This window comes from Haliotis rubra, unplaced genomic scaffold (assembly GCF_003918875.1).
Source record: "Haliotis rubra isolate DU_JTF1 unplaced genomic scaffold, ASM391887v1 Scf1849, whole genome shotgun sequence".
Taxonomy (NCBI): domain Eukaryota; kingdom Metazoa; phylum Mollusca; class Gastropoda; order Lepetellida; family Haliotidae; genus Haliotis; species Haliotis rubra.
Genome location: NW_025765835.1, coordinates 41,722 through 69,535, shown reverse-complemented (window position 1 = coordinate 69,535; position 27,814 = coordinate 41,722). Strand labels below are relative to the sequence as shown.

General features: G+C 39.7%; 2 protein-coding genes and 1 long non-coding RNA gene across 4 annotated transcripts; 1 reads left to right on the top strand and 2 right to left on the bottom strand.

Moving 5' to 3' along the window:
• Positions 1-373: 373 nt before the first annotated feature.
• Positions 374-6,367, bottom strand: LOC124273831. Of its 2 annotated transcripts, XM_046709142.1 has the most exons (6): positions 6,222-6,367; positions 5,148-5,244; positions 3,794-3,854; positions 2,866-3,034; positions 1,421-1,536; positions 374-789 (listed from the first exon to the last, which is right to left on the bottom strand). In XM_046709142.1, the coding sequence occupies exons 2-5, from the start codon at positions 5,166-5,168 to the stop codon at positions 1,458-1,460; spliced, it is 330 nt and encodes a 109-aa protein (XP_046565098.1). In that variant the 5' UTR covers positions 5,169-5,244; positions 6,222-6,367; the 3' UTR covers positions 374-789; positions 1,421-1,457. The 2 variants fall into 2 exon arrangements, with proteins under 2 accessions (XP_046565098.1, XP_046565099.1); XM_046709143.1 differs by lacking the exon at positions 1,421-1,536 and having other exon boundaries at positions 375-789.
• Positions 6,368-6,951: 584 nt separating this feature from the next.
• LOC124273832 lies at positions 6,952-10,298 on the bottom strand. The gene is made up of 3 exons (XR_006897751.1): positions 10,161-10,298; positions 7,943-8,022; positions 6,952-6,981 (listed from the first exon to the last, which is right to left on the bottom strand). It is a non-coding gene; the product is annotated as an uncharacterized LOC124273832 (long non-coding RNA).
• LOC124273830 (60S ribosomal protein L6-like) lies at positions 10,242-17,723 on the top strand. The gene is made up of 6 exons (XM_046709140.1): positions 10,242-10,354; positions 11,513-11,638; positions 13,187-13,327; positions 14,337-14,385; positions 16,872-17,056; positions 17,522-17,723. Exons 2-6 carry the CDS (start codon positions 11,513-11,515, stop codon positions 17,681-17,683), a joined length of 663 nt encoding a protein of 220 aa, XP_046565096.1. The 5' UTR covers positions 10,242-10,354; the 3' UTR covers positions 17,684-17,723.
• Positions 17,724-27,814: the final 10,091 nt, after the last annotated feature.

Below are 27,814 nucleotides of genomic sequence, written 5' to 3'. Positions count from 1 at the left end.
GACATCAAGACTTTCATATTACCCAACAGCTACCGTTTGTTTGTTCTTCATGTATTAAAATTTGTTTGTTTAATGCCGCACTCAGCAATATTCCAGCTATATGGTGGCGAGCTATAAAAACAAATCTGAACCAGACAATCCAGTGATTAACAACATGAGCATGGACCTATACAGTTGGGATATGATGACATGTGTTAACCAAGTCTGTGAGCCTGAGGGGCGGTGGGGTAGCCTAGTGGTTAAAGCGTTCGCTCGTCACGCCGAAGACCCGGGTTCGAATCCCCACATGGGTACATTGTGTGAAGCTCATTTCTGGTGTCCCCCGCCGTGATATTGCTGGAATATTGCTAAAAGCGGCGTAAAACCAAACTCACTCACTCACTCACTGTGAGCCTGACCACCCGATCCTGTTAGTCGCATCTTACAACAAGCATGGGTTGTTGAAGATCAATTCTAAGCCGAGTATTCACGGGTCACAAGTAGCTACTGCACATATAGACCTACAACAAACACATTGAACACTACACAATATCCTCCATCCACATGAGTCCTATGTCTACATACTCCCCTCCACGGTAAAGCATGTTTTGTCACGTTCCCTTCCATCAAAGGACACAGGTACAGATGTAACCAAGAACATCTACGGCAACAATTCTTGCCAGTAAACCCAAGTCACTGGACTGTTTCGACCTCTTAGTATGAATATGGAGTATGCTGTTGACGCCTCAGTTGGGGACGTCGATGATGAGGTCGGTGTCATCCTCCTCCCCTCCCATGATGTCACTCAAACTGAAATATACAACACACGTCACTAACACAACATTAGTTGTTTAATCAAGGTCCTCCAACACCCTTGACACATCTCATCCAACACTGATTGGGTAGCTGGTAATTTAAGGACTCAGCATTTACTAATGATGTTTTTCTGGGGTTTTTCTTCTGCAAAATTATAATCTTTGATGTCTGACATTGCTTCATGTGTCATGCAAAATTTCTAGTTTCAGAATTATCAATTCAAAAGTCGTGATTTTGATGTATGAAATTTGGTGTTTTTTTCACTATGTGGTTTAAAGATCCTCAAGATTTCACAAATTTAAAAAAATGCAAAAATTCGGAAAATCTTGTAATCCAAATTGAGAATATTTATCAAATTCACACATGAATAATAACTTATACATACATATGTTAAGGGAATGAATTTGTTTAATCTTTTTCTTCCACAATTCCCAATCATCAATAACGAAAAACAATCACTTTAGAAAAAGATGTTACTTTCATTTTCACTTTGACTTCTACAGTTTTAGAACCTACAAACCACATAGTAACAAAAACGGGCCTTCTCTACATACACAGAGGCCGAGATGAGCGTGATATGCAATGTGGGCAATCTGGTGCGTCATGAGACGGTGCGAACACTTACATCCTCTGCTACAAGCAAAACATGCAGGTTGACGACGTCATATTAGGTTGCTGTGCGTCATTACACACCCACCAGACGAGAGACTTTCTCCCCTTTCCAATATGGCAGATAGATACCTTAATAGATAAAATATGTTTTTTCTCATAAAACATTTGTTGAGTATGTCAGCCTTCTGGGTGTGTCCTCGCAACAGGTGAATAAGGTAATGGCTGGAAACATACCTTTGGAGGAAAGTTTCAAAATGCTGACACGTTAAATTACCACCTAATCAAAAGTAATAGTTATCGTACAATCGTAATTTCCATGTCAAACAACACATGAAGATCATCTCAATAATAAGCTACAGTATGTGCCTCTCTAAATTATAATCCAAACCCTTCTCATATATTTTGAGCAAAACTGCAGTGAGACTTGATGTGAAAGTCATTTCTATCAATGCTTCTCAAAAACTTTTAATTTTTTCTGGGGTGGTGGGGGAGCTTATAGGAATAAGTGTTCAACTATCATGCCTAAGGCCATGGTTCGATTCCCTGGAATCGTACAATATATGAAGACCACTTTTGGAGTCCCTACCATAATACCATTCTCTTCCCACAGAGGTTACTTGTCATATCTTCCTACGAACCTCTGTTCTAATACGGCCATATTTCCCGGTTCTCGTAAAATCCCTAGCGGCAAAAGATCGCAAAACGAATTATCTCCCTTCTTTCTATCCAATCAGAACACGTGTCACATCGACTTAGATTCAACTTGACTAACACAAGCAAATGTGGGGCAACAAATATCCCCCATCTGCCGGGGACTTGTGTTGATGTTACACACAAGACGTTTGATGGCAAGCTTGTCCGATGTCAACGAGGGCGATGGAGACGCCACTGATCCGCCATAACATGACTGAGTTCTGTCTAGAAGAAACGTTTGCGCATCGCGCAGGGGAAGAGGTTTAGTTTTCTCGAAGCATACGGAAATTACCGAGGCCTTGCGAATGATCACTTTTGAAACAACGTCGCTGATTGCACAACTAAATCTGATTGCCTCCAATCACCAGTCTTGAAAGCTCACACCATGAAAGGGCCGTATTAGAACAGAGGTTACGTAGGAAGATATGACAGGAGTAACCTCTGTGGGAAGAGAATGCCATAATACTGGAATATTTCTAAATGTGACAAAACAATAATCACTCCTACACTTACCCCCAGAAGCTATGTTTTAGTCATTTCAGACGAAATTAAGCTCCACGTGGCTTAAATGTCAAACCTCATTCACTGACTCAAGTTTCAAAAAAAAAAAAAGAATGTGGCCAAAAACGTGTTCGAATATTCATTTTTGATTTACTAAAACAGAACTATATAACTAATGATGTCACTCTTTTCTTAATGATTATATTTAGCTTGACAATATCTATGTGAAAACTGAAGCAGTAACTCTGCAATCAGTGGTCTTACCTGTCTGGGTTGGAGTTATCATTGCTGAAGATTTCCATGGGAAGAAGCGTGGGCGCCTTCTCGATGCCGAATGAGTTCTGTTTAGCATCTAGGTGGCGCTCCAGCTCTTCTCGGGTCATCTGACCAGGCTGACTCTTCACTGACTTGCGCTCCGAGGACTTTGGGGTAGCTGTTATCACACAAAGCAACATCACTATGCTGGCAATGTTCAAAGTTTCTGCTATAAATCATGCTAAAGATGTAGTAATTCTCATGCTTGGAACTGGTTTCTCACTTACTCTCATTCATACTTTACTGTTATATTTGCTCTATTCCCAGAAATTATTCAAAAGATCTGATTGTACTACAATTTTGAGAATTTTATTTCACACCTGAATCTATCTTGTGCCTAATTTGTACCAACAGTTTGCTAGCCGTTGAACATTGTCCAGCTATATGACTAAATCTTGTAGTCAGTCCAGTCTGGACATGACAATCCCGTGACTAATATGAGCAGCGAACAATACTATAAAAGTACGATGACAAAGCCTGAGCACCTGATCCCTTAAGCTGTCTCTTTTAACCCCAGACCCGTGAAGGTCCGGGTTAGAATGAACTTTCAGTAACCCATGCTTGTCGTAAGAGGCGACTAACGGGATCGGGTGGTCAGGCTCGCTGGCTTGGTTGACACGTCATCGGTTCCCATATTGCGCAGATCGATGTTCATGCTGTTGATCACTGGATTGTCTCGTCCAGACTCGATTATTTACAGACCGCTGCCATATAGCTGGAATATTGCTGAGTGCGGTGTTAAACTAAACTCACTCACTCACTCTTTTAACCCCACAGGGTTGGGTCTAGTTTTTAGGAAAGCATTACCACACGAGTCATCAACTCCTCAGAGTTCTAGTGAATTGAATACCACAGCAACACAAACCAACACACTCACGTTTTCCTTTCTTCAAGGTCTTCTTCTTCTTACCACTTTCACCTCCAGCTGACCCCGACACCTGTAGACAATACACACACTGAATAAACATCATAACAACCGATTCTAACAGCTGACCCCGACACCTGTAGACAATACACACACTGAATAAACATCATAACAACCGATTCTAACAGCTGACCCCGACACCTGTAGACAATACACACACTGAATAAACATCATAACAACTGATTCGATTCTAACAGCTGACCCCGACACCTGTAGACAATACACACACTGAATAAACATCATAACAACTGATTCTAACAGCTGACCCCGACACCTGTAGACAATACACACACTGAATAAACATCATAACAACTGATTCTAACAGCTGACCCCGACACCTGTAGACAATACACACACTGAATAAACATCATAACAACTGATTCTCAACCAGGGTTTGTACCACACTGAATAAACATCATAACATTCTAACAGTAAAGGACACCCCTTACCCCCAATACCTGAAAATTCCAAATTCATACAAGAATCCAAATTTATACAAAAATCAAACATGAAACCCTTAACCCCTATCTTTCATACAAAATCACCCCTCTTTCAATCAAGCACTCAAAAGCCTGGTGGGCCCATGAGCGAAATATGCATCATGTGGGAAAGCAAATGTTAAATCTCCAAATCGTCGTCGCATCATAATCATCATCGCCATCATCATCGTCTTGTATATAAGAATGTGTCAGGCTTGATCAACTGACATGTTTCGGGATAGGACAGTTTCTCCTGATATGAGTCAGAAGAGTCTAGTGGTGTTCGATTAATTGAAATAATCGAAGATTGGTCGAAGTGACCAAACGACCAAGCAATCGATCACATTTTCTCATAATCGAACATAAACAATTTTTTAACTACTTTTTTAGTCTTTGAAATACTTGACAATGGAACATATCGTTGAAGTTGTCAGTGCCTGAAAACGTGTTTAATTCATAGAAAACTCACTTCACTAACTGAAAAGCCATGACTGAATATTTCTTGAAGACTCCAAGTTTATGTTCATGATATATTATAAGTCATCACTTTAAAGTAGCAAGTTGCATCATGTTATACATATCTGCAATAACAACCTGGATAGGAAAATCTGAAAAATGACGCTAACCAATTTTTTTCGATGATTGTTCGTTGGTAATGAAGCAATCATCAATTGTGAGATTTCAACCAATTCCCAACACTAGAAGAGTCACATGTTCATAGAGAATGATGGAGAATAAACAATCAAACTAAAGTCATATTGACTATTTGCATTGTGATGGCATTGTAATGTTTGTAGTTGACACAAGACACACAGCTGTTGTCTCACCTGTGTTGACAACCCTGCCATGCCGCCGCCTCCAATCAGGTGAGCCAGTTCAGGAGGCACCCCAGACTGCCCGAGACTCACACTGGCCAACTTCCGCCTACATAGAACAACATCACATAAAGACAGCAGGAAACAGCCAACTTCCGCCTACATAGAACAACATCATGTAAAAGTTGGTTTGGTTTGGTTTGTTGTTTATGGCAGCTTTCAGCAATATTCCAGCCATATGACAGCGGTCTGTAAATAATCGAGCCTGGACCAGACAATCCAGTGATCAACAGCATCAGCATCGATCTACACAAATGGCATACGATGACATACGTCAACCAAATCAGCGAGCCTGACCTCCCCATCGATCCTGTATATCGCCTCTTACGACAGGCATGGGTTGCTGAAGATCAGTTCTAACCTGGATCTTCATGGGTCCCATCACAGCAGGTCCCATGACAGCAGGAAACAGCTGCAAAAACTGCAAGTGATGCACACTCACAATGATGTCATGATGCATCTATTGATGCATATCCAGTATAATTTGAAGTGACATTTTCTGATGCAGTCTATAATGAAGACTTCTTTGGCAAAAACTGCGAGTGACACTCTCATAATGATTTCTGATTCAGTCATTTATGCTTGCTTTAGCCTCCCCTTCTCTCTATCTCTCTCTCTCTTCAACAAAACACATTTGTCATACATAGCAGGGCTCCAGGTAATCTTTAAACACCAGGAGTATGTACTCCTTATTTTTTCAATATAGGAGTACTGGAAAAACGTAAGAGTACATTTAGAGTACTGAATGAAATTTAATGGAGTCCCAGTAATCGTGTGTTTCGTTTCATATTTACGCCACAACATTGCTACTCTTGTGTAAACAGGTCAATAAACAATTCAACAATTCTTTTTCAGATAAATACGTCTGCAAATGATTCTAGGACCGTACGCCATTGCTGTGGTGCGTATCTGCTACGTTTTCTAACATATTTCCTACCGTATCGTGCATATTTTTTATCCGTACGTACGCCGATACGGCCCTTATCTGGAGCCCTGCATAGCTACATATAAGAAGTATTGACCTACTTTTTGGCTGGGGTGTCTTTGTGGCCATCTCCATCACTGTCACTGGAAGCTGTGGCGTCGCTGTCTCCGAGGAGTCGTTCACCTTCTCATACTGCAGCAGCCGATCCAGCAGAAAACTAATAAAAGCAAACAGATTATTCCCCTTGCATCAACGAAGTGAGTGAGTGAGTGAGTGAGTGAGTGAGTGAGTGGGTTGGGTGAAGATTTTAAGTCACATCGTCAGTATTTCAGCAATTGTGACTTGCATCAACGGGTACGTGTTTTGTAAATATGGCTGTATCACAAACAGTGACAGGGAGCGGACAATTAACAACTGAAATTCACTTTGCATGACTTTATAGAAGTATGAACCTTTGTATTGTGGATCAACATCACAGCTCTGACCTTCTCCAGAGTATGCAAAGTAACAAGTCCACATGCTCAAAAATAAGATAAAATACTTTATCCATGGTAGAGAATTCATAAGGTTTTCCACAGAATGTGGAAGTAATTGTTCAGTGTTTACACCAAATGCATCAGTTACACTCTCATGAGAAATGTTGAAAAATCAAACGGTGTCATTCAGACGTTTATTAATGTCACTTTCACAACCATGAAGAAGCTGTACATGCCATTTTACTTCACATTATAAATCACTGGGCATAATGCTGAAGAAGTTCAAACAGGTCCAACTTCAGATTTCTTGGAGCTTCAGTAGCCTACTAAATGGGCAGCTTCCATACGATTCCTACTTAATGCCCGAATTGAAACATTCTTGCTCCTGCATGATCGTGGAACTTCTCTGACATTTCTGGTTTGGATACAAAGGTGAATGCAAGATCTCTGGCAATCGATGATTATTTGATATGATTTGTTGGGCGCTTTCACCGGATGCGTATGCTTTCATTGTCCACGATCTGATCTCCTGAAATTTCTGGTTTGGATAGGTGATCACATACGTTTTGATATGATAGGACGGGATATATATACAGCCTGACTGACCTTGGACTTCATTGTTTCTTAAACTTCATTGTTTCTTAAACGTCAACAGAGTGAACACTACAACCCACAACCACGATTGATTCCAATCACCACGATTTGGAAGCACAATTAGATGCGATATGTTGCGCTCAAAATTTTCCAGTCCAAACTTTTTCTACGATCAACACGATTGCCACGACTGACCTCAAGATCTGATAGGATCACCACAATTAGTCCACAATTAAGACCACGATTTCAGTCGTGTCGCAAATTGTGATAATGTGAACATAGCATAACCACATTTGCTGTTTTTGTGACTATAGGTTCAAAAGCTCCCTCAGTTCTGAGCATCCCATGAGACAGTGTGGGTTCTAGACTCCCCAGGGAGTTGAGAATACCTCAGAAAACTCCTACTAGCCTACTGTCCTCATAGAACCCTCTGCTCACAAGATCAACATCTCTTCTGTTCCGATCTAAATCTTCTACTTTTGGAAAAAGATGTTTTCTTTCACAGCTGTCTCTAATTGGAACTGGCTTCCAGATACTATCAAAACTGCTACCAATGTTTCCTCTTTCAAATATACTACAAGTTCCAGCAAAATAAACTTTCTGCTTGCACACAGAGCACATCATAATTGCTGAGCTTTAAAAATGCATTAATATTAACATTAGAGCTAGCTTTAGTGTGCAGATTTGGTGCATTATAAATATCATCATCATCCTTATATATGACAATTATATTATCTGACAGGCACACATACATAAACCAGGAGCTTCAACTTCTTCTTTAGAGTCTTATACTTTCCCTTGTAGTCAATCTGCTGTTCACCTCCATAACCATCTGTAAAAGAATACAGAGTAGTGTTGGGAATTGGTTAAAGTCTCATAATTGATGATTGGTTTATTACAACAGATCAATCATCGAAAATAATTGGTTTGCGTCATTTATCAAATGTTCCTGTTATCTTTGTTAATGCACACAAAAAAAAAGAAAAAACATGTAGTAATTTGGGTCTTTTGCAAATTGCACAAAATCCATTGGCAAATTTCGCATATTTAAAGGATGATTAGTATGTTAGGAACATAAATTTCTTGGTGTCTTTAAGATAAATTCAATCATGACTTGGAACGAGCTTGTAGTGCTTATGAAATGTAAATTTAATGACACAGACAAAACTAACCTTGTGTAAAATATTGTTGATGCAAACAAGTGTTCCAAAATTGGTTGTGTTCGATTATGAGAAAACACAATCGATTGCTTAGTCGTTTAGGCACTGCGACCAATCTTCGATTATTTCAATTAATCGGACCACCACTAATACAGAGTTGATCTTAAGGTAGGTACATGCATATCACACAACCCATTATAGTGCACAGATGTACCATACCCTGATATACAGTTATACCCAACCTTGTTCAGCATCTCAGAGTATCATGATTTCATTAAGTCCTTGTGTATACATTTCACTCAAAACGTTGTACTGCAATATATTTTATGTAAACGGGCATCAGGCTTTTGTCTTGAGACAGAAAGATCCATAATCTTCACCATGAAGGTAACACCTAATTTGTTTATTCACTTTAATTGAGCATATATTACAGATTGTACTTTGAACAAAACCTAAAATAAAAAGGTGGACATAATTGTCTAGTAATCATAATCCATAAAGTTTATGGATTAATGTTTTAACTAATTTTGTTCATAACCATTCTATTTCTGAAAATACTCTTGCTTATGTTTCTATCAAATGTCCCCTTTGTAGAATTTCTAAGAAACTTTAACAGTTCTTACAGTAAAGAAATGCAATGTGCACAGTCTACGTGGTGGCGTGTGGTCCTGTGCACAGAGCGCAGGTCATGAATCAGTCGAAGTTAAGCAACAGCGAGCTTGGACAGTCCTTGGATGGGTGACCGTGTTTGACAGCTTGACTCCTGAGAGTTTCTAGGACTTCGGTCCTGCGCCCCACAACGAAGCACATGTGATACATGTGGTCTCACCTTAGCCAAGTGAGTTTGTTCAAAATTGCCTCTGTTCACCCAACAGAAAATGGGTACCTGGTTGGATAAAGTCATGTGACTATAACCTTCTAGCGCCTAACAGGCAGCTTGGGTTATCCGGGGTAATAATAATCAGGGTGTTAGCGCTTTGAGCATGCTTTGTTGCGTAGAGATTAGCGCATTATAAGACTTCTCATTATTATTATTATGGATGAAAATTAGTTAGAGTGCAGTTGCCTCTAGTGCCATTTGCCATTATTTACACTATTTATTTACATATCCCTGTAGAACTGGTGTTCAGCAACCCATGCATGTCTTGTTGTAATAACTAAACTGACCGTGTGGTCAGGTTCGATGCATGTCATTGTATCCAAATGCGTAGATAAATGTATATGGTGTCAATCACTGGATTGTCAGGTCCAGACAGAATTATTTACAGACCACCGTCACATACACTCACAAAGCTAGACTTATTCTAGAGTGAGGCGTAAACAACAACAACAAAACATATACACAGTTGTAAATGGCTTTGGTAAAGAAACGTTTCATTCACGAGTGGAATATTAGGCATTTTCAATTTGCTAAATCAATGAATAAAATAATCAGTGAGTATACAAAATGAAATCGTGCATTTAAAATATGATTTTTCGCCGCACTTCCCTTATGTTCACGAATCAAGATTACGCGGTTGTAACCTGGTAACGTGATAACTTGCGTTGCATATCCAGTTATTAGCCATTGCGCTGTTGGTATCTAAAGACAAGGGCTGTTTAGAGATGCAGTAATAACCCACAAGCTTCCGACAAAATTCACTTAGAGAGTAAGTTGGATTCGTGATCTCTATTTTGAAATAATTTTCAATCTTAGATAGTATACACCATGTAAACAAAGATGAACATATACGACCTAAAATATCTACTGGTGCCCTGATAGTAAATGCACTAATTAACATAATTGACATGCATCATATGCATTCATTACCAGCAACTGGCATCATTCTGTAGTCGTTTATGTTAACACCGCATGCACTGAAATGTTTGCATCGTCTTTTCTATTTCCTCAGAAAGAAGCATGGTGTTGTCCCCCCTTAGATCCGTGTACTACGTCATCACTTTTAGGATCGCAAGTGCACTACGTTGCACTTTGTGACTTCCTTTTGCAACTTCATTGGCGATGTAGGTGGATAGTCATGCCGACTCGCATTTTATAATCCAGTATTATCGATATGATTGTTTGACATCCTGCATTATAACAACAATTTCAAATGGGATAATAAATTGGTTTTCGTAATATGGCAGTATTAGGTGGATATTATCAGGCATTATTAGTTTATTGACACATTTTGTCCCGGCATGTAGTGAAGGCAGGTTCACGAGACACATGATTATAGATGGTGTTTACATCGACAGAATCCACAATATGTGACTTAAACGTGTACAGATGTCCAGTGCAACATTATGTGTCATCTTTCACATTTTAGTTTCGTTCACGAGGAAAATATAAATTTTATGTCACTTTGAAATTATGTATTTGGAACCGAAATGCATTCGCACAGTCAGATATCCAATCGTTGATGGTTCAATTTGCCAAGTTGGTAGAATGATCGAGTCTGTGATGGGGACTTACGTATATCATTAACTGTAGGATACTATGAATGACTGAACTTGACTAGAATTGGTTAATCGTAGATGCCTCTTAGATGGTAAATCGCAGATTAGTGCATGCATTTAAGTTGTAATGTTATATTTATATTACTTGCCTTTCTTCATAAATTGTGGACAATAATGGATTCATATGTGAAATAGGTATACTTGTTATAAGAGCTGACATGTTAGGATCAGGGGTCATTGTATCCCACCTCAAGTCTGTGGATCACCTTTGCTGTTAACCAATCAACATGCTTCATAACATGCCTGGTTACATTTGAAAATTGTTCCCAAAACATATTCTCATCTAGTTACTACATCACAAGTTTTCATAGTGTTGTATTATTTGATATAAAACATCTGCAGAAATTTAGTGTTGAAAGACAAAATTTCTTAAAACAGATTCTGGGTTTGAATGTTTTCCCCGCAACTAATGCTGGTTAGAAGCGACGTACCCCCACCTAATTTTTAACTATAAACTATAGACTAAATTACAGTGTTTGCTCATCGCAAAAATAGGCGTGGGGTACATAATGAACTCTTTTCCCCGGAAAGTGATGCTTCCTCCAGAGTCTTGAGATTTATCTGATTGTGCATTGACCAGAATGCCCCGTTCTAACTCTGCGTTGTCAGCAGTGATCTGCAGTGGTCAGTCTTCACAATGTTTATTCCTAACGTATGTTTCAGATGGGTCCCAAACCAGCGCCAGGAGCCCTAGCGGCTAAGAAAAAGGTCAAGAAACCAACATATGTGGAAAAAAAGATTGGTGGAGACAAAAATGGAGGAACTAGACGTGTGGCCATCACCAGATATGTGAGTTTGATCAACAATAAAGAGTGACATGCAGCCCAGAAAAAACCTCCAATGCCCTCCTATGCATTGCTGCATGTAGGGGATGACTGAAGGGATTGGGTGGTCAATCAATCAGTCAGTCAATTGCTTCATGTGAGATCAGTGACATGGATTTTTACTCGTGGAATGGGCTCGACATATTGTACACATGTTGTAACCCCAAACTCATATAGGAAATCAAAATCGGTGTTTGGTGTTCAGAGCTAATGCTCTAGCCCTGGTGGCTAAGCGTGAGCCAAAGGAGAAGTGTTAAGTATGAGTTCTGTGAAAATGATTTAATCAACCGACCTGTCAACCATCATCATTGATCAGTCACCATCATTTCACTGCTTTTCAGGGTAAAGTTCAGTAAAGCTTGATCACACAAGACAATAAAACATACTTACTTCATCAAATGTTTTTGCAAATACACAGTCTCTCTTTTTCACTGACCCGTGAAGATTTAGGTTAGAATTGGTTTTCAGTAACCCATGCTTGTCGTAATAAGCGACTAACGGGATCGGGTGGTCAGGCTCGCTGACATGGTTGACACATGTCATCATGTCCTATTTGCGTAGATCGATGCTCGTGCTGTTGATCACTGGATTGTCTCGTCCAGACTCGATTATTTACAGACTGCCGCCATATAGCTGGAATATTGCTGAGTGCGGCGTAAAACTAAACTCACTCACTCTTTTTCAGGTTTTCAAGTTGCCGGTAGTAAATAAATGATCATCCAATGAAAAGTTAATAAATCAATTTATTTACTCGATTTGAACATTTGAGAATTGGGTGTTTTTAATTGCATAGCTTTTTAGATCTGCGGGTCATCAGTTATTTCATTTATTTGGAACACAAGTACCTAAGAGCAGCAATTCACTGTGTGGGGTAGGCATGCCGGAATGTTATGACAATGGATTCTTATGCTTGGTTATAGGTTTGTCAGTACCTTTCTTGTGCATATTTGAGAACTGCATCACTTTGGGCCTCCATCCAATACCAAACCGACATGTAATATAATTAAAATACTGAGCGGCAATTATTCAAAACCAGTTTTTCTAATGCCATTACAGCTTGGCAAGCTCACCAGCCCTGTTCTCACCCTAAGAAATGTGTGTTTATTTGCAGACAATTCCAGAGCACCAGTAGTGAACTTGTTTGAATTTGCTAATTCTGATTGAACACAACCAAAATGTTCAATGTTTTACATTTTCTGTCAGTTTTCAGTTTCAATTTGTAGCCAAATGGATGCCTTGAGCTGGTTCAGAACTTCTGCCCTTGAATGTAGCTGGTCAGTGAAGACTACCATTGCTGTATTTTTACTTGTCTTCATCACAATCTAGTAGTATCAGGCTGGTAGACTAGTATGAATTTCAGTATGAAGTTGCTGTCCTGTGAAACCAATCTGTAGACAGTGTTGATGCTCCGAAAGAACCTGGCAAAAATTTAAGCTGAATTATCTCCCTTAGACTCTTATGACTATGACATATAGCTTGGTGTACCCTGCTGACCGAGTTCCTTTCTTCACAGCCCCGCTACTACCCAACAGAAGACAAGCCTCGTGACCTTAAACACAAACAGAAGGCATTCAAAAACCATACACACAAGCTGAGGTCCACCATCAGCCCCGGCACTGTGCTCATCATTGTCGCTGGCAGACATAAGGGAAAGGTGAGAATGGTTATTATCAGGTTAAGATACTGACCTGTTACCTTGCTTTGGTTAAATTAACCCGTGAAGATCCGGGGTAGAGTAGGTCTTCAGCAACCCATTCTTGTCATAAAAGGCGACTATGCTTGTCGTAAAAGGCGACTATGCTTGTCGTAAAAGGCGACTAACGGGATTGGGTGGTCAGGCTCGCTGACTTGGTTGACACATGTCATCGGTTCCCAATTGCGCAGATCGATGCTAATGCTGTTGATCACTGGATTGTCTGGTCCAGACCACCGCCATATAGATGGAATATTGCTAAGTTTGGTGTAAAACTTAACTTGCTCACCTGTTGTTAAAATAGTCCTGTTTACTGGTGCTGGATATTGCTCACAATATGCAGACTGCTCAATAATCAATTGTGATCTTAGACCAGTGTTCACGAATGGTGTTTCAAAGTAACAGGACATTGGGTCCTGCAAGTTTCAGATGTCTGTCTGACCCATTGAAAATTCACAGGACCCATAGAATGAAATTAAACACACATTTCAGATTGAACATTTCTAATAATTGGCATTGAAATTATTAACAAACATAAGAAATATAAACAGAAAACAAGTGTCACATGTCACATATAACAACTTCAGTCAAAGTCATTGTGAAATATACAGACAGACACAGGGGTCGGTGGGTTTTAGACTTCTATCAGACCATTGGCGAATCTGCCGGATTTGTCAGAGGGTCAGACGCTATTCGTGAACACTGCTTAGACCCCACCACAAAAGTCGTGGGCAAAAATGGAACATAATCATGACCTTGTGCAAACAAAACAGGCACCAAGTAATACCATGATCAAGACGATTGAGGCTACTTCCTAATATGTTGTTTACATTGCAGTTTTACTAGTCATATATCAGTTGTTTGTCTCGATTTAACAAACATAACAATAAGAAACATACTTCTTAGAGCATATGATGATTCATTTTTTAGCAATATTGATTAGAGTGATTGTCAATGTTCTTTGTTTCAGCGTGTTGTTTTCCTGAAGCAATTGAACTCCGGATTGCTTCTTGTTACTGGTGAGTGGCTACTCCGGTCATTTTGTCCTCTCACACTTGTAGATTCATATTGAAAATTCCCGCTGTGATATTGCTGGATTATTGCTAAAAGCAGTCTAAAACCCAACCTAACTCGCTCACTCACTCACACACACACCAAATTGAAAAATCATACTTCTGTTTGATCCTTCAGCATATGTTAGACTGACTGACTGACCGAGTTTGGTTTTACGCCGCTTTTAGCAATATTCCAGCAACATCACGGCGAGGCATATGTTAGAAGTTAATACAACCATCAATAATTTCCAACAGTATAACAGCAGGCTGTAAGTAATCACGTCTTCTACAAGACATTCCAGTGATTGACATCATGAGCATAGGTCTATATAATAGGGATAGGAAGACATGCATGACCCATATGGATATGACCACCAAATCCTCTTTAAATTGGTCTTAGGCAACCAATACTTGTTTAATGAGGTGAGTGGTCAGGATCGCTGACTGGGATGACATGTCATCATATCCCCATTGCGTAGATCATTGCTCATGATGTTGATCACAGGATTGTGTGGTCCAGACTCAAATATTTACAGGCCACCACCATTATATAGCTGGAATGTTGCTGAGTGCCGCGTTAAACAACAAACTAAACAAGCAAAATACATGCAGTGTTCACTATACTGACTCGGGGGGGATTAATCTCGTGTAAAAAGCGCAGGGGGGAGGCAGTTATGTTCTCATTTGCACATTAAGCTGACTCTGAGTTTCATTCACCACATGGGATCAGCATGTGAATCCATTTTTTTGTGGCCCGTTCTGTTATGTGGTGGGAATAGTACTGTTGTGAAACTAAGGGGGCATAACTCTGCAGTGTATTTTTATCATTGTGTTTTGTTGTAATGAAATTTATCTGTTTTGAGGCAAACATTGGTTCAGACCTTCATGTAACTAACCACATGTCACTTACGGGTATCCACACATGTGAAGCCCATGTCTGGTGTCTTTCGTCGTGCTATTGATGGAATGTTGCCAAAAGTGGCAAACAAATATACTCACTCACTCTAATAACTATAGTGGGTGATCTCGTTTCCTGTGTCTCATTCTACGTTAAAGTGAGACTGTTGTAACTCACATTCTTTAACACGCTGTGGATCATTGTAGCTATTATCACTTTGTGTAACAGAGGATGGTGATGGTGTTGACAAAAAGGACATATTATTATACGATATTTATATAGCGCACATATCCAAGCAACTAGTACATGCTCTAGGCTCCGATATTTTTCCCCCTCGATCACTGGATGTCAATCTCAACAGCACATAGTATTATCAATCTCAACTCCCCAGGAATCATACTTCTATTGCAGCCACTAGGCGCACCGAGTTATTGCGTCCTATTTCTCATCCTTACGAGGTACCCATTCACAGCTGGGTGGACTGGGACACATAGTCACAGTACTTTGTCCAAGTTCACTGCACGTTGCTCTACCCGTCACTAGGTGTTTGCATGTATTCATGTGGCCACCATCTGGTCATATACCAACGGATTCGTGGGTTCTTTTAAGTGCACAGGGTTGTGTACTGTACACCAGGGGGTTGTAAAGAGTCTGCACCCAAAGTTGACTCCAAGGTTTTTACACTCGGTCACAGGTGGGCACGATCCCGACACATCAACCTCGATGGATCACTAGCCTGGCGCCTTAGCGAGCTCGCCGACCATGCCCCATAGGTGTTGGAGAAAGCAAATGGCCAATTATATTTAGACTCGATGAGCTGTAGGGGCCATGCATGCCCCAATCGGCTAAGGTGCAGCTATCTGCAAAACACTTTAGATTGTGGATTCAAATCCCGGTTCATTCCGAATTATGATTCTTGGTATGTTGCAAGCATACCTGCGCTCATGGGTGCCAGTGGTAAATGTTGGTGACATTCAAGTTTTTGGTCTTTCAAACTAGATCCATCTAACACTTCATGATATAACTGGAATACTGACAGACCGACAGACAGACCGAATACTGTAATGTTCAAGGCAAAGTTATTCCAACTTTACCCTCTCTCTCTAAATATCTCTCTCCCTATGACCACCTCTGTGGTGTGTAGTGGTTAGAGAGCGCCTGCCGAGAGCCGAAGGTCGCGGGTTCGATCCCCGACCGCGTCATACCAAAAGACATTAAAATATGGTTCTTGTTGGTCCCTGGCTGTCGCTCGGCATTAATGGGTACAACAAGGACTGGTCGGCTCGGAGTCAGTATAATGTGTCTGAGTGGGGTATTCATGCTTCACTGCAGCATGGTATCTCAGTGGGCTAGCACTATAAAACCAGCTTCAGTCTGGGCTAGTACAAGCAGCTGCACCTACACATACACACGCATGCATGTCGTCATTTGAGCAAAATATTCTTGAGCATGACGTTAAACCAAATTCCACCTTCACCTCACCTCTAAACGAATATGATGATCTCACAATCTCTGATTGGCGTCATGTTTCCTACTGTGATCTCTTCCACAGGACCCTACCAGCTGAACAACTGCCCCCTTCGTCGCATCAACCAGATCTATGTGATTGCCACCAAGACCAGGTTGGACATTAAGGGTGTGAAGCTGCCCGACAGAATTAATGATGATTATTTCCGCAGATCCAAGCAGCGAAAGGCCAAGCAGACCGAGGGAGAGATATTTGACACTAAGAAAGAGGTTGGGATATGTTTTGAAGTTATTTACAATCATCCAACCTAACAGTCTGTTTCTGTAAAACGTCTTATTGGTTAAGGAATGTCAGTTTGAATGGAATTTTGCAATTAAAGAGAATAGTTTGTAAAGTTCAGGTATGTTCAAGAACTCATTTTGAATGTATATTCAAATTCCATGAAGTTTCTCTCAACATACCTTTATACAAGGGTAGGTGGGGTAGCCTAATGGTTAAAGAGTCCGCTCATCAATCGATTTCCCAAATGGGTACAATGCGTGATGCCCATCTCTGGTGTTTCCCGCTGATATTTGCTGGAAGCAGTGTAAAACCATACTCTTCCACTCACCTTTATACGACATGATCTGTTATATATTTATGTACAACTGAAGAGAGAAAAGACTAAAATACATTCATTCAGAAACTTATGTTTGACTCGTTGCTTAATGGTCCCTCCTGTAATTGTGTTCCAGAGGTACCAAGTGTCCGAGCAGCACAAGACTGACCAGAAGGAGGTCGACAAGCAGCTGCTGGATGTCCTCAGGAAGAGTCCTGAGAAGAAGCTCCTGTTTGGATATCTAGGCTCCATGTTCTCACTCCGCACCAAGGAGTTCCCACACAGGATGGTCTTCTAATTGTACAGACTTATTGGACACATTAAACTTGGGAACCCTAGTCAGTCTCTGTTGTAGTGTCATGGCCTCTGGGATTTTTGTTATGTATTGGGGGCGGTGGGGTAGCCTAGTGGTTAAAGCGTTGGCTCGTCACGCCGAAGACCCGGGTTTGATTCCCCACATGGGCACAATGTGTGAAGCCCATTTCTGGTGTCCCCCTCCGTGATATTGCTGGAATATTGCTAAAAGCGGCGTAAAACTAAACTCAGTCAGTCAGTGTTATGTACTGGTCTCCCTTATCTCTGTTGCAGGGCTTTAGCTTGCCCTCTAGACTAGGGATTCACAGGACCATACATTACTAATTTGAAGGGTTATTAGATGGATTGTATTGGTTGTTTACTGTCACACCCAGCAGTGTTCCAGCTGTATGGTGGCAGTCTGTAAATAATTGAGCCTGGAGTGGACCAGACAATCCAGTGATCAACAGCACAAACATTGATGTCCACAATTGGGATATGATGACATGTGCCAACCAAGTCAGCAAGCCTTCCCACCCGATTCCGTTAGTGTCCTCTTATGACAAGCATTGGTTGTTGAAGACAAATTCTAACACATATCTTCACAGGTCCTTAGAGCAAATACGAAGGTTATATAAAGTGGTGTAATGTACTGTATTATAAGTTAAAAATCACTTTGTCAAGAATTTTATACAGTGAATATTGCTACATCTGTCCCAACATACAATAAGGATTTGTTGATACGACAATGACTGATCATGTACCAGGTTGGTGGTCAGGCTCACAGGGGCTTGTAACGCTAAAAACTGTCATCAAGGCATATACTGTCACTGACGGGGTCTTAGTACTATATAAAAGGATCCTTTTATGTAGTACTAAGACCCCATCAGTGATAGTATATACCTTGATGGTAGTTTTTAGAGTTACAAGCCCCTGTGGTCAGGCTTATGTACCAGACATACCATTTTGATATTGGTTTTAAAGGTCAAGTTATGGTCGTACATTGTACATATTTCTTCTGCATCCATTCTGTAGGATTGTGCATCCAGTATGGCTGATGCACATTTTGAATGGGACAAAACCCTGAGTGTTGCAATGTTTAGGTCTCTTGGATACCATTAATAGGGATTGCTGTTGAAAATAAAGTACCTGCAACTGATGCTGATCATAAGAGTCTTTGTGATTTGGTTGATAGCTCTGTGTCATGAGATCACAGCGTAGAGAGTTTCAATGTCTGTTAAATTTCTCGGTTTTGACTGGAAATATGCCCCATCACCCCCCCAACCAAAGCAGCGTGAGGTCATCAGCCTGCGGTGAAGGATCTGCTGAAGGGGAGACAACTCCATAGGAGACATTCAGTTCTTTCGGAAAGGTACTATTTACTATTTATCAAATTTCGTGGGAATTCAGGATAGCATAGGTTCATGGCAACCTGTATCATAAGAGGTGACTTAATGTATATTCTAACCAGACGGCACATCAGTCACCGGATTATCTGGTCCGGACTAGGGCTTCCACGGGTACTCGAGGGCGAGTCGGGTCTAGCTGGACTCGAGTCCATTTTCAAGGACTCGAGGACTCGAAAAGGGAAGATAACTCGGATTATTTGACGTTGACAGACTGTCTGCCATGTGCTAAGCATGAGCGGCCGTTAACGTCTAATATTAAGATAAGATATAACTTTATTATCCCGGAGGAAATTCTTTAAACATCCAAACTGTCTCAAAATGAATATATACACAGTTCACAAAAATATACACAATAATTACATGCACAAAACGAATGCTATTTATAAATAAAACTGACATGATATAATTCAATTAACCAAATAGGTAAAGAGGCTGAATAATTCTAGTTCTAATCACATGATGGTGATTCAAAATATTTGTTGCATTCACGAATACTTGATGGTATGAAAGATTGTCTAGCTCCGTTTGTTTTGAGGGAAGGTAATCGTCAGCAGCGTCCAGAAGGAAGTAGTTCAAAATGGTGAAATCAAATATATCAACTATCAAATCTAATTTTAGCTCCCTTTTTGACAATCTGGCGCTCATAGATAAAGGGAGTATACTCGAAAGACACTCCAGAAATTTTGCAAGCAGTATTAACAATTTTGAAAAGTTTGTTTTTGTTGCGATGAGACAGATCCCCATACCAACATAGAAAATTGTAGGTCAAAACTCTTTGAATAAAGGTTTGATAAAAAACTGTCATTACGGTTTTGTCAATGCCTTGACGATAATAATGTTCAGAATCAGAAATTAGGCCAGTAACAGTGGCGTCATCTGCGAATTTCACAGTGAACAAGTCATACATGTATATTGACAAGTAACAGTCATTGGTACACAAAACGAAGAGTACGGATGAAGGAACACAGCCATGTGGATCTCCAGTAGAAGGTGAGAGCAAAGAAGATTGATAGCCATTGACACTGACATACTGAGTTCTATGTACCCTGAATTCTTTAACCCATCTGATAATGTTTTTATTAACACCTAGATTAAATAGTTTACTCATCACACGGTGTGGCTGTATGGTATTAGTTGCTACAAGTCTGCAGATGAGAGTAAATATGATACATCGTTTGAGTTTTCACTTTTTAAAATGATTAGGTAACTATCTTGACAATTGATAGACATGGAGAAAGATAAAAAATCAAATGTATGGGCGTATCTTGATCTGGATAGTGAAAAAAGCAAAATAACCAAATGCCGCCTGTGCGGTATCTCACTGCGTTTTGCAGGCAGTACAAGAAGTACGAAGATAAAAAACGTTTGTCAAGTAAACATCCAAATACTGATTCTGACCAATAGGAAATGTTAGTCACGATATGAAGTCGGAAAGAAGTAAGTGTTCACTTGTGTGATCGGAACACATGTCATGCCGGTTACGCTATCGTTTGCTTGAAAGGTATGAATTTCGAGTACTCGGGTCCGAGTCGAGTCTCACCCCTCGAGTACTCGAGTCCAAAAAAATGGACTCGTTGAAGCCCTAGTCCGGACTACTCATATGAAGGCTCATCTGGCTTGAGTATTGCACCCTCAACAAATAAAACATTCCTGACGACTTGCTTTACTCCTCAAAATTAGGACAGATGTTATACAAACATAATTGGGCAATCTTTATCTGATTGGTAGGTTAATCGAATTTCACTTCCTTGTAATTAACGAAAGAACATTCCTGGGATAGAAACTGGGTGATCGTATTGTTAAAATGGCTGCCAGATACCTTTCCTGATATAGGAATGTGGCAGAGATGATGGAAGGCGAATTGATACTACAGTATGTTGGCCACGACAATGGTCCTGAAGTACTGTCGGAAATAGAAAAGAAATTGTATTTTCACATTTATCCCTTCAATTGATGTAGTTGATAGGTGAAAGTGTGAAATATCTGTTAAACTAAGTTCGGTCTAACTAAAGTCTCAGTGGTAGGGAGATAGCAAACGTAAAATAAAGGACTTTACTGAGGAGAGATTAGTACAGAAATGAGCAATGCGGGTTTTTTCCAAGCCCAAAGCGACTTATTCGGAACAGACCATGGCTTTATGCAAATTAGTGTTCGATGATATTGTATTGCAAATGACACTTTTTAAATGCTTAATTTGAAATTAGACGTAGCTTCATTATAAACGATAACTGACGTAAAAAATAATAACTTTCATGATGAAACTATTAAGGATGTAGCTACCATGGAGTTTCACTGTCAAAATAAAATGAAACCGCTAGGGGAATTATACTGGGGAAGTACACGGCATGTCATAACAATTTTCAAGTAATATCCAGTCCTGTCGATCTTCGGGTTGTCATGCCACCTATATATTTTGAGACATTTAAGACGATGCGTTTCTTTGGTTATCGGGTATCATACTCTTCTACATATCTCAATATAAACTTTATGAAAGAAAGACGAGTAAGATGTTAATCATAAGATGAGGCATAGTCAACACACATGAAAAAGCACAAAATATCTTTGAGATGACCCCTTGTGCATGTAGCAGCACATGCATTTCATGCCAGGTGAGTCGACGGTTCGTCGTCATACCTGGCTGAGCGACCTAATTGCCATCTGTAGTCTGATCTATTGTTTTCAGCAGCTATTCGTATTTTTTCTAAGTTTTGCCCGATTTTACGAGTAAACATGCTTTTCCCACTGAATGCCCAGTTAGGCCGAAGTGGGTTATTTCGACATATGCTATTTGCAATTGTGTAAATTGTAGGGATACACTGACTGAGTTTAGTTTTACACGGCTTTTAGCAATATTCCAGCAATATCACGGCGGGGGACACCAGAAATGGGGGACACCAGAAATGGGTTTCACACATTATGCCCATGTAGAGAATCGAACCCGGGTCTTCGGCGTGACGAGCCAACGCTTTAACCACTAGGCTACCCCACCGCCCCTGTAGGGATACAGAGTAACAACCTAAAAACAGTTTTTGTCTATTTCCGACAGTAATATAATAAATGAGCGAGAATAGCTACTGAGATTCACACTGATTTCAAATGAAAACATTCTGAAATTATTCAATGCATCTGTCCATACTTGTTCATGAAGACATTTCGATTTAACGTCGATATTCACCATTGACAAGTGGTTAAAGCTGTCGCTCGTCACACCGAAGACCCGGGTTCGATACCACATGAGTACAATGCGTGAAGCGTGCTTGATCTCATAAGACACTTGCTAACGGGCAAGAACGCTCATGTAATGCCTCGTCATGCCTAAAATCAATGTCTAATCGCCGTGTGTTTCTGCGATCAGGAATGGCGCAAAACGAAGGCGCCAGACATTTTATTGTTATTTGACAAACATTCTCTCTTTGGAGACATTACTTGCAGCAGGGCAACACGTGTCATTGCCACGGACCTGTCTTGCACGTGTGGTGAACCATTTGGTGCATCTACATTAAGATCTCAGACAATTATCGGATTGACCAATTAGCAGCAGAACCGTTGAATGAGCAGACATCCAGAAATATCCCCAACGTTGCATCTCCCTCGGGCACGTCTTGTTTGGTGCAGACAGCATATCTGGTTCATAAGACTGAGACAGTAATCATTAGTAGTTAAAGAGTTCGCTCGTCATGGCGAACACCTGGGTTCAATTCCCCACACGGGTACTACTACAATGTGTGAAGCCTATTTCTGGTGTCCCCTGCCTTGATATTGCTGGAATATTGCTAAAGCAGCGTAAAACTAAACTCCCTCATCCCATATCCCGCCCGAGTGCCTACAAGCGTTCCGCTGCATGCCTTTAGACCCCCAATAATTTGAGTGAGTGAGTGGGTTTAGTTTTTACGTCGTTTTTAAGCAATATTCCAACAATATCATGGGAGGGGCACAATAAATGCACACATTGTACCCATATCAGGAATCGAACCCTGGTCATCGGTGTGACGAGCGACTGACTGACTGACTGACTGAGTTTGGTTTTACGCCGCTTTAAGCAATATTCCAGCAACATCACGGCGGGGGACACCAGAAATGGGCTTCACACATTGTACCCATGTGGGGATTCGAACCCAGGTCTTCGGCGTGACGAGCGAACGCTCTAACCACTAGGCTTCCCCCTCTGCCCCTTTCGGGATATGGGTTTTAGCAGATGTTTAATGTATGTTGGTATATTCCCGGAGATAAAGATGTGTATCTAAATCTTCACAGTGCTGTCAATATAAATAAAATGACAGCAGCTTGAATATCATTACCATGACCATCAGAAGAGACATGTGTAATTATCCTTAGAGTATGACCGGTTGGCCACGGAAGTTGAACATTGTGGATGAGGTGCCGGATACTACAATATGCGGACCATACATGTACCGTAGTACAAAACAGGACTTTCTCACAGTCAGTATATAGGAGAAATTGACACAGGGAGGGGGACTGACGATCGCTTTTGAGAAGCGGCCTGGCCGTTGCTGCACTATCATATACCAATATAGTGTTGTCGGCCCACTGATGAACTTCTGTATTTAAAGAGACAATATCACAACTAAAACAGCCCGGGACACTAGGGGTACGCCGGTTTGGGGTTGAAAGTGTAATAGTGTAGTGTGACCTTACAACCCATAGGAGAAAATAACTCATCAGTGGTCATGGTAACTGTAAAGGTGTATACAAACCGGGCCGGCATCCTTCGAGACCATTTTCGAGACTTAAAGTCACAGAGCAACAGGAACGTGTCTGTGAGGCGCCATGACATTGTTATAGTGCCATAGCCGGCTCTTCCCCAGGCCTCCAACCCCGACAGAACATGTCAAGGATGAGATGGAGGACGCCAACGACAGGATCGGAACCAGCCTGCAACACCGCCTCAAAATACCTCATCAGTTTTCATGGTAACTGTAAAGGGGTATACAAACCGGGCCGGCATCCTTCGAGACCATTTTCCACCCTTTGTGCAAATGACATTGTTATAGTGCCATAGCCCGCTCTCCCCAGGATATTCATTTTCTATATAATGCTGGCGTCTGGTTTTACAAAAAGGACATAGCCTTTCATTATATTCAATTCCATTATACCTGCGACATTAAACAGCCGTATTAAAATTACTGCATCTAAACCTTGATATAGCAATTCTTAAATGCATAGGGATATCACAGCACAAATATCTTTCAACATTTAACAAAGTTTTGAACTCCTTGTAAAATATACATTTAGGAGATTCACTAATTGATGAGATTAGATGTTATAGATGAACCCTGAAGTCACAAACACTTGTAGTATTGAAACTGTTATAGATGAACAATGAAGTCAGAAACACTTGTATTGAAACTGTTATAGATGAACCCTGAAGTCACAAACACTTGTATTGAAACTGTTATAGATGAACCCTGAAGTCACAAACACTTGTATTCAAACTGTTATAGATGAACCCTGAAGTCAGAAACACTTGTATTCAAACTGTTATAGATGAACCCTGAAGTCACAAACACTTATATTTAAACTGTTATAGATGAACCCTGAAGTCACAAACACTTATATTTAAACTGTTATAACTTATATTCAAACTGTATAGATGAACCCTGAAGTCACAAACACTTGTATTGAAACTGTTATAGATGAACCCTGAAGTCAGAAACACTTGTATTCAAACTGTTATAGATGAACCCTGAAGTCACAAACACTTATATTTAAACTGTTATAGATGAACCCTGAAGTCACAAACACTTGTATTGAAACTGTTATAGATGAACCCTGAAGTCACAAACACTTGTATTGAAACTGTTATAGATGAACCCTGAAGTCACAAACACTTATATTTAAACTGTTATAGATGAACCCTGAAGTCACAAACACTTATATTTAAACTGTTATAACTTATATTTAAACTGTTATAGATGAACCCTGAAGTCACAAACACTTGTATTTAAACTGTTATAGATGAACCCTGAAGTCAGAAACACTTGTATTGAAACTGTTATAGATGAACCCTGAAGTCACAAACACTTATATTTAAACTGTTATAGATGAACCCTGAAGTCACAAACACTTGTATTCAAACTGTTATAGATGAACCCTGAAGTCACAAACACTTATATTCAAACTGTTATAGATGAACCCTGAAGTCACAAACACTTATATTTAAACTGTTATAGATGAACCCTGAAGTCACAAACACTTGTATTCAAACTGTTATAGATGAACCCTGAAGTCACAAACACTTATATTTAAACTGTTATAGATGAACCCTAAAGTCACAAACACTTATATTCAAACTGTTATAGATGAACCCTGAAGTCACAAACACTTATATTTAAACTGTTATAGATGAACCCTGAAGTCACAAACACTTATATTTAAACTGTTATAGATGAACCCTGAAGTCACAAACACTTATATTTAAACTGTAATAGATGAACCCTGAAGTCACAAACACTTATATTCAAACTGTTATAGATGAACCCTGAAGTCACAAACACTTATATTTAAACTGTAATAGATGAACCCTGAAGTCACAAACACTTGTATTCAAACTGTTTTAGATGAACCCTGAAATCAGAAACACTTGTATTCAAACTGTTATAGATGAACCCTGAAGTCACAAACACTTATATTTAAACTGTTATAGATGAACCCTGAAGTCACAAACACTTATATTCAAACTGTTATAGATGAACCCTGAAGTCACAAACACTTATATTTAAACTGTTATAGATGAACAATGAAGTCACAAACACTTATATTTAAACTGTTATAGATGAACCCTGAAGTCACAAACACTTATATTCAAACTGTTATAGATGAACCCTGAAGTCACAAACACTTGTATTCAAACTGTTATAGATGAACCCTGAAGTCACAAACACTTATATTTAAACTGTTTTAGATGAACCCTGAAATCAGAAACACTTGTATTTAAACTGTTATAGATGAACCCTGAAGTCACAAACACTTGTATTCAAACTGTTATAGATGAACCCTGAAGTCACAAACACTTGTATTTAAACTGTTTTAGATGAACCCTGAAATCAGAAACACTTGTATTCAAACTGTTATAGATGAACCCTGAAGTCACAAACACTTATATTTAAACTGTTATAGATGAACCCTGAAGTCACAAATACTTATATTCAAACTGTTATAGATGAACTTTAATGTCACAAACACTTGTATTTAAACTGTCATAGATGTACCCTAATGCCACACATTGTATTTAAAGAACCAACTTTCATTCTGCTGTCAAATCTGCTTTGTCAACAAAGAGATCAGGGTTCATTCTACAAGAGTTGCCTCCCATACTGAGTACCTTACAACATAATGTAACACCTATTTTAAAATTCTATTATCAGTATTAGGGAACAAAGATTTTCTCAATAATTTGTGTACAAGAGCACTGATTACAGCAGTAAAGACAATGATGGAAACATTCACCACTCAGCAACAGTAATCCATCTTGCAATTATGCCTAGGCAGACTATGATCTTCACACTCAATGCTGGTCTTCTGATGACTTGAGATGAAGTGTGAGATGAGAGGCAAGAGCACACTCCCCTTACTCCTGTCTATGGATGATTCTGGAATAGGCTCCTTGTAGCACTTTCCAGAGTGTTCTGTCTAAATCTAGTATAAGTCAAAATATAGCACACCGCTCCCTTACTGAATCTACAGGTGCAATGTACAACAGTTGAAACAATGTTGCACAACGTACAACACTGCCTCATATAGGTCTGGCTTTCGATATAGATCATACAGATCTTTAACTAGTTGTGACATGTTTTTGCATGGATTATCAAGAAAATCGCGTCTTGAACATAATTCAGTATAAACTCCTAAAATTGCATATTGCTTGAGAAAATTGAAACTTTTTTCTATCACAAACGTTAATGTATGATATTATCGATAACAAAATATATATATTTATAATCATTATTAATTTTTCCTATCGCCGATATTTCCGATTACTGTTCATTCTAGCCAGCTCTAGCCGTATTACAACAGTAGGAAGTTTCATATTAATTCAATTTTAAAATTGATAAAATCGGCACGGAAAAAAACCATCTGATAGATGCACGTGGCTTACAAAGGTGGAGTTACGTGTTTCAAATACATCTAATTTGAAACACAGAAGGAAACGGAGTGAAGCCACCTGTGAGATTCACGTGGCCAAAGAGAGTAATTATTAAAGCATGCCATAGGAAATTTGGAGTAGGCAGTTTGATGTTTGCCATGTAACCCGCAAGTGACAGGTTTGCCATGATGATATATGTTGGAGGAAGGAAGACCCGACATGTTTCCCCGAGATAAAGATGTATACGTGGTTGAGGTGAGTGCAAGAGGTTGACTACAAGGATGGGGACTGACTCATAGTGTTGGCTTGGTCGCTTCTGTGTCACTTCAGATGTTCGTAAGCAAGTTGAAAGGGGGTTTCGTCAGGCTGAAGATAATTTCACTTGTATGGGGTTTTGTTTGTTGTTTTAAGTCGCAGAGTGAGTTATGAGGAGTATGGTTTTACGCCGCAATATATATATATATATACATGTATATATATATATATATATATATATATATATATATATATATATATATATATATTTGCGGCGTAAAACCATACTCATATATATATTCTTTATTCCTCCACAGGAGAGTTACAAAAGTAATATATTATAACAACTTTACATTATAAAAGCCTG

Bases quoted from the DNA above. Each gene is read 5' to 3' on its own strand.
- LOC124273831 (XM_046709142.1), bottom strand. From the start codon at position 5,168: ATGGCAGGGTTGTCAACACAG. The intron at 3,035-3,793 runs GTGAGTGTGTTG...GTGTGATAACAG, and splicing joins GACCTTGAAGAAAGGAAAAC to CTACCCCAAAGTCCTCGGAG. The intron at 1,537-2,865 runs GTAAGACCACTG...TTATCTATTAAG, and splicing joins GATAACTCCAACCCAGACAG to GTATCTATCTGCCATATTGG.
- LOC124273830 (XM_046709140.1), top strand. From the start codon at position 11,513: ATGGGTCCCAAACCAGCGCCAGGAGCCCTAGCGGCTAAGAAAAAGGTC. The intron at 11,639-13,186 runs GTGAGTTTGATC...CTTTCTTCACAG, and splicing joins GTGTGGCCATCACCAGATAT to CCCCGCTACTACCCAACAGA. The intron at 17,057-17,521 runs GTTGGGATATGT...ATTGTGTTCCAG, and splicing joins TATTTGACACTAAGAAAGAG to AGGTACCAAGTGTCCGAGCA.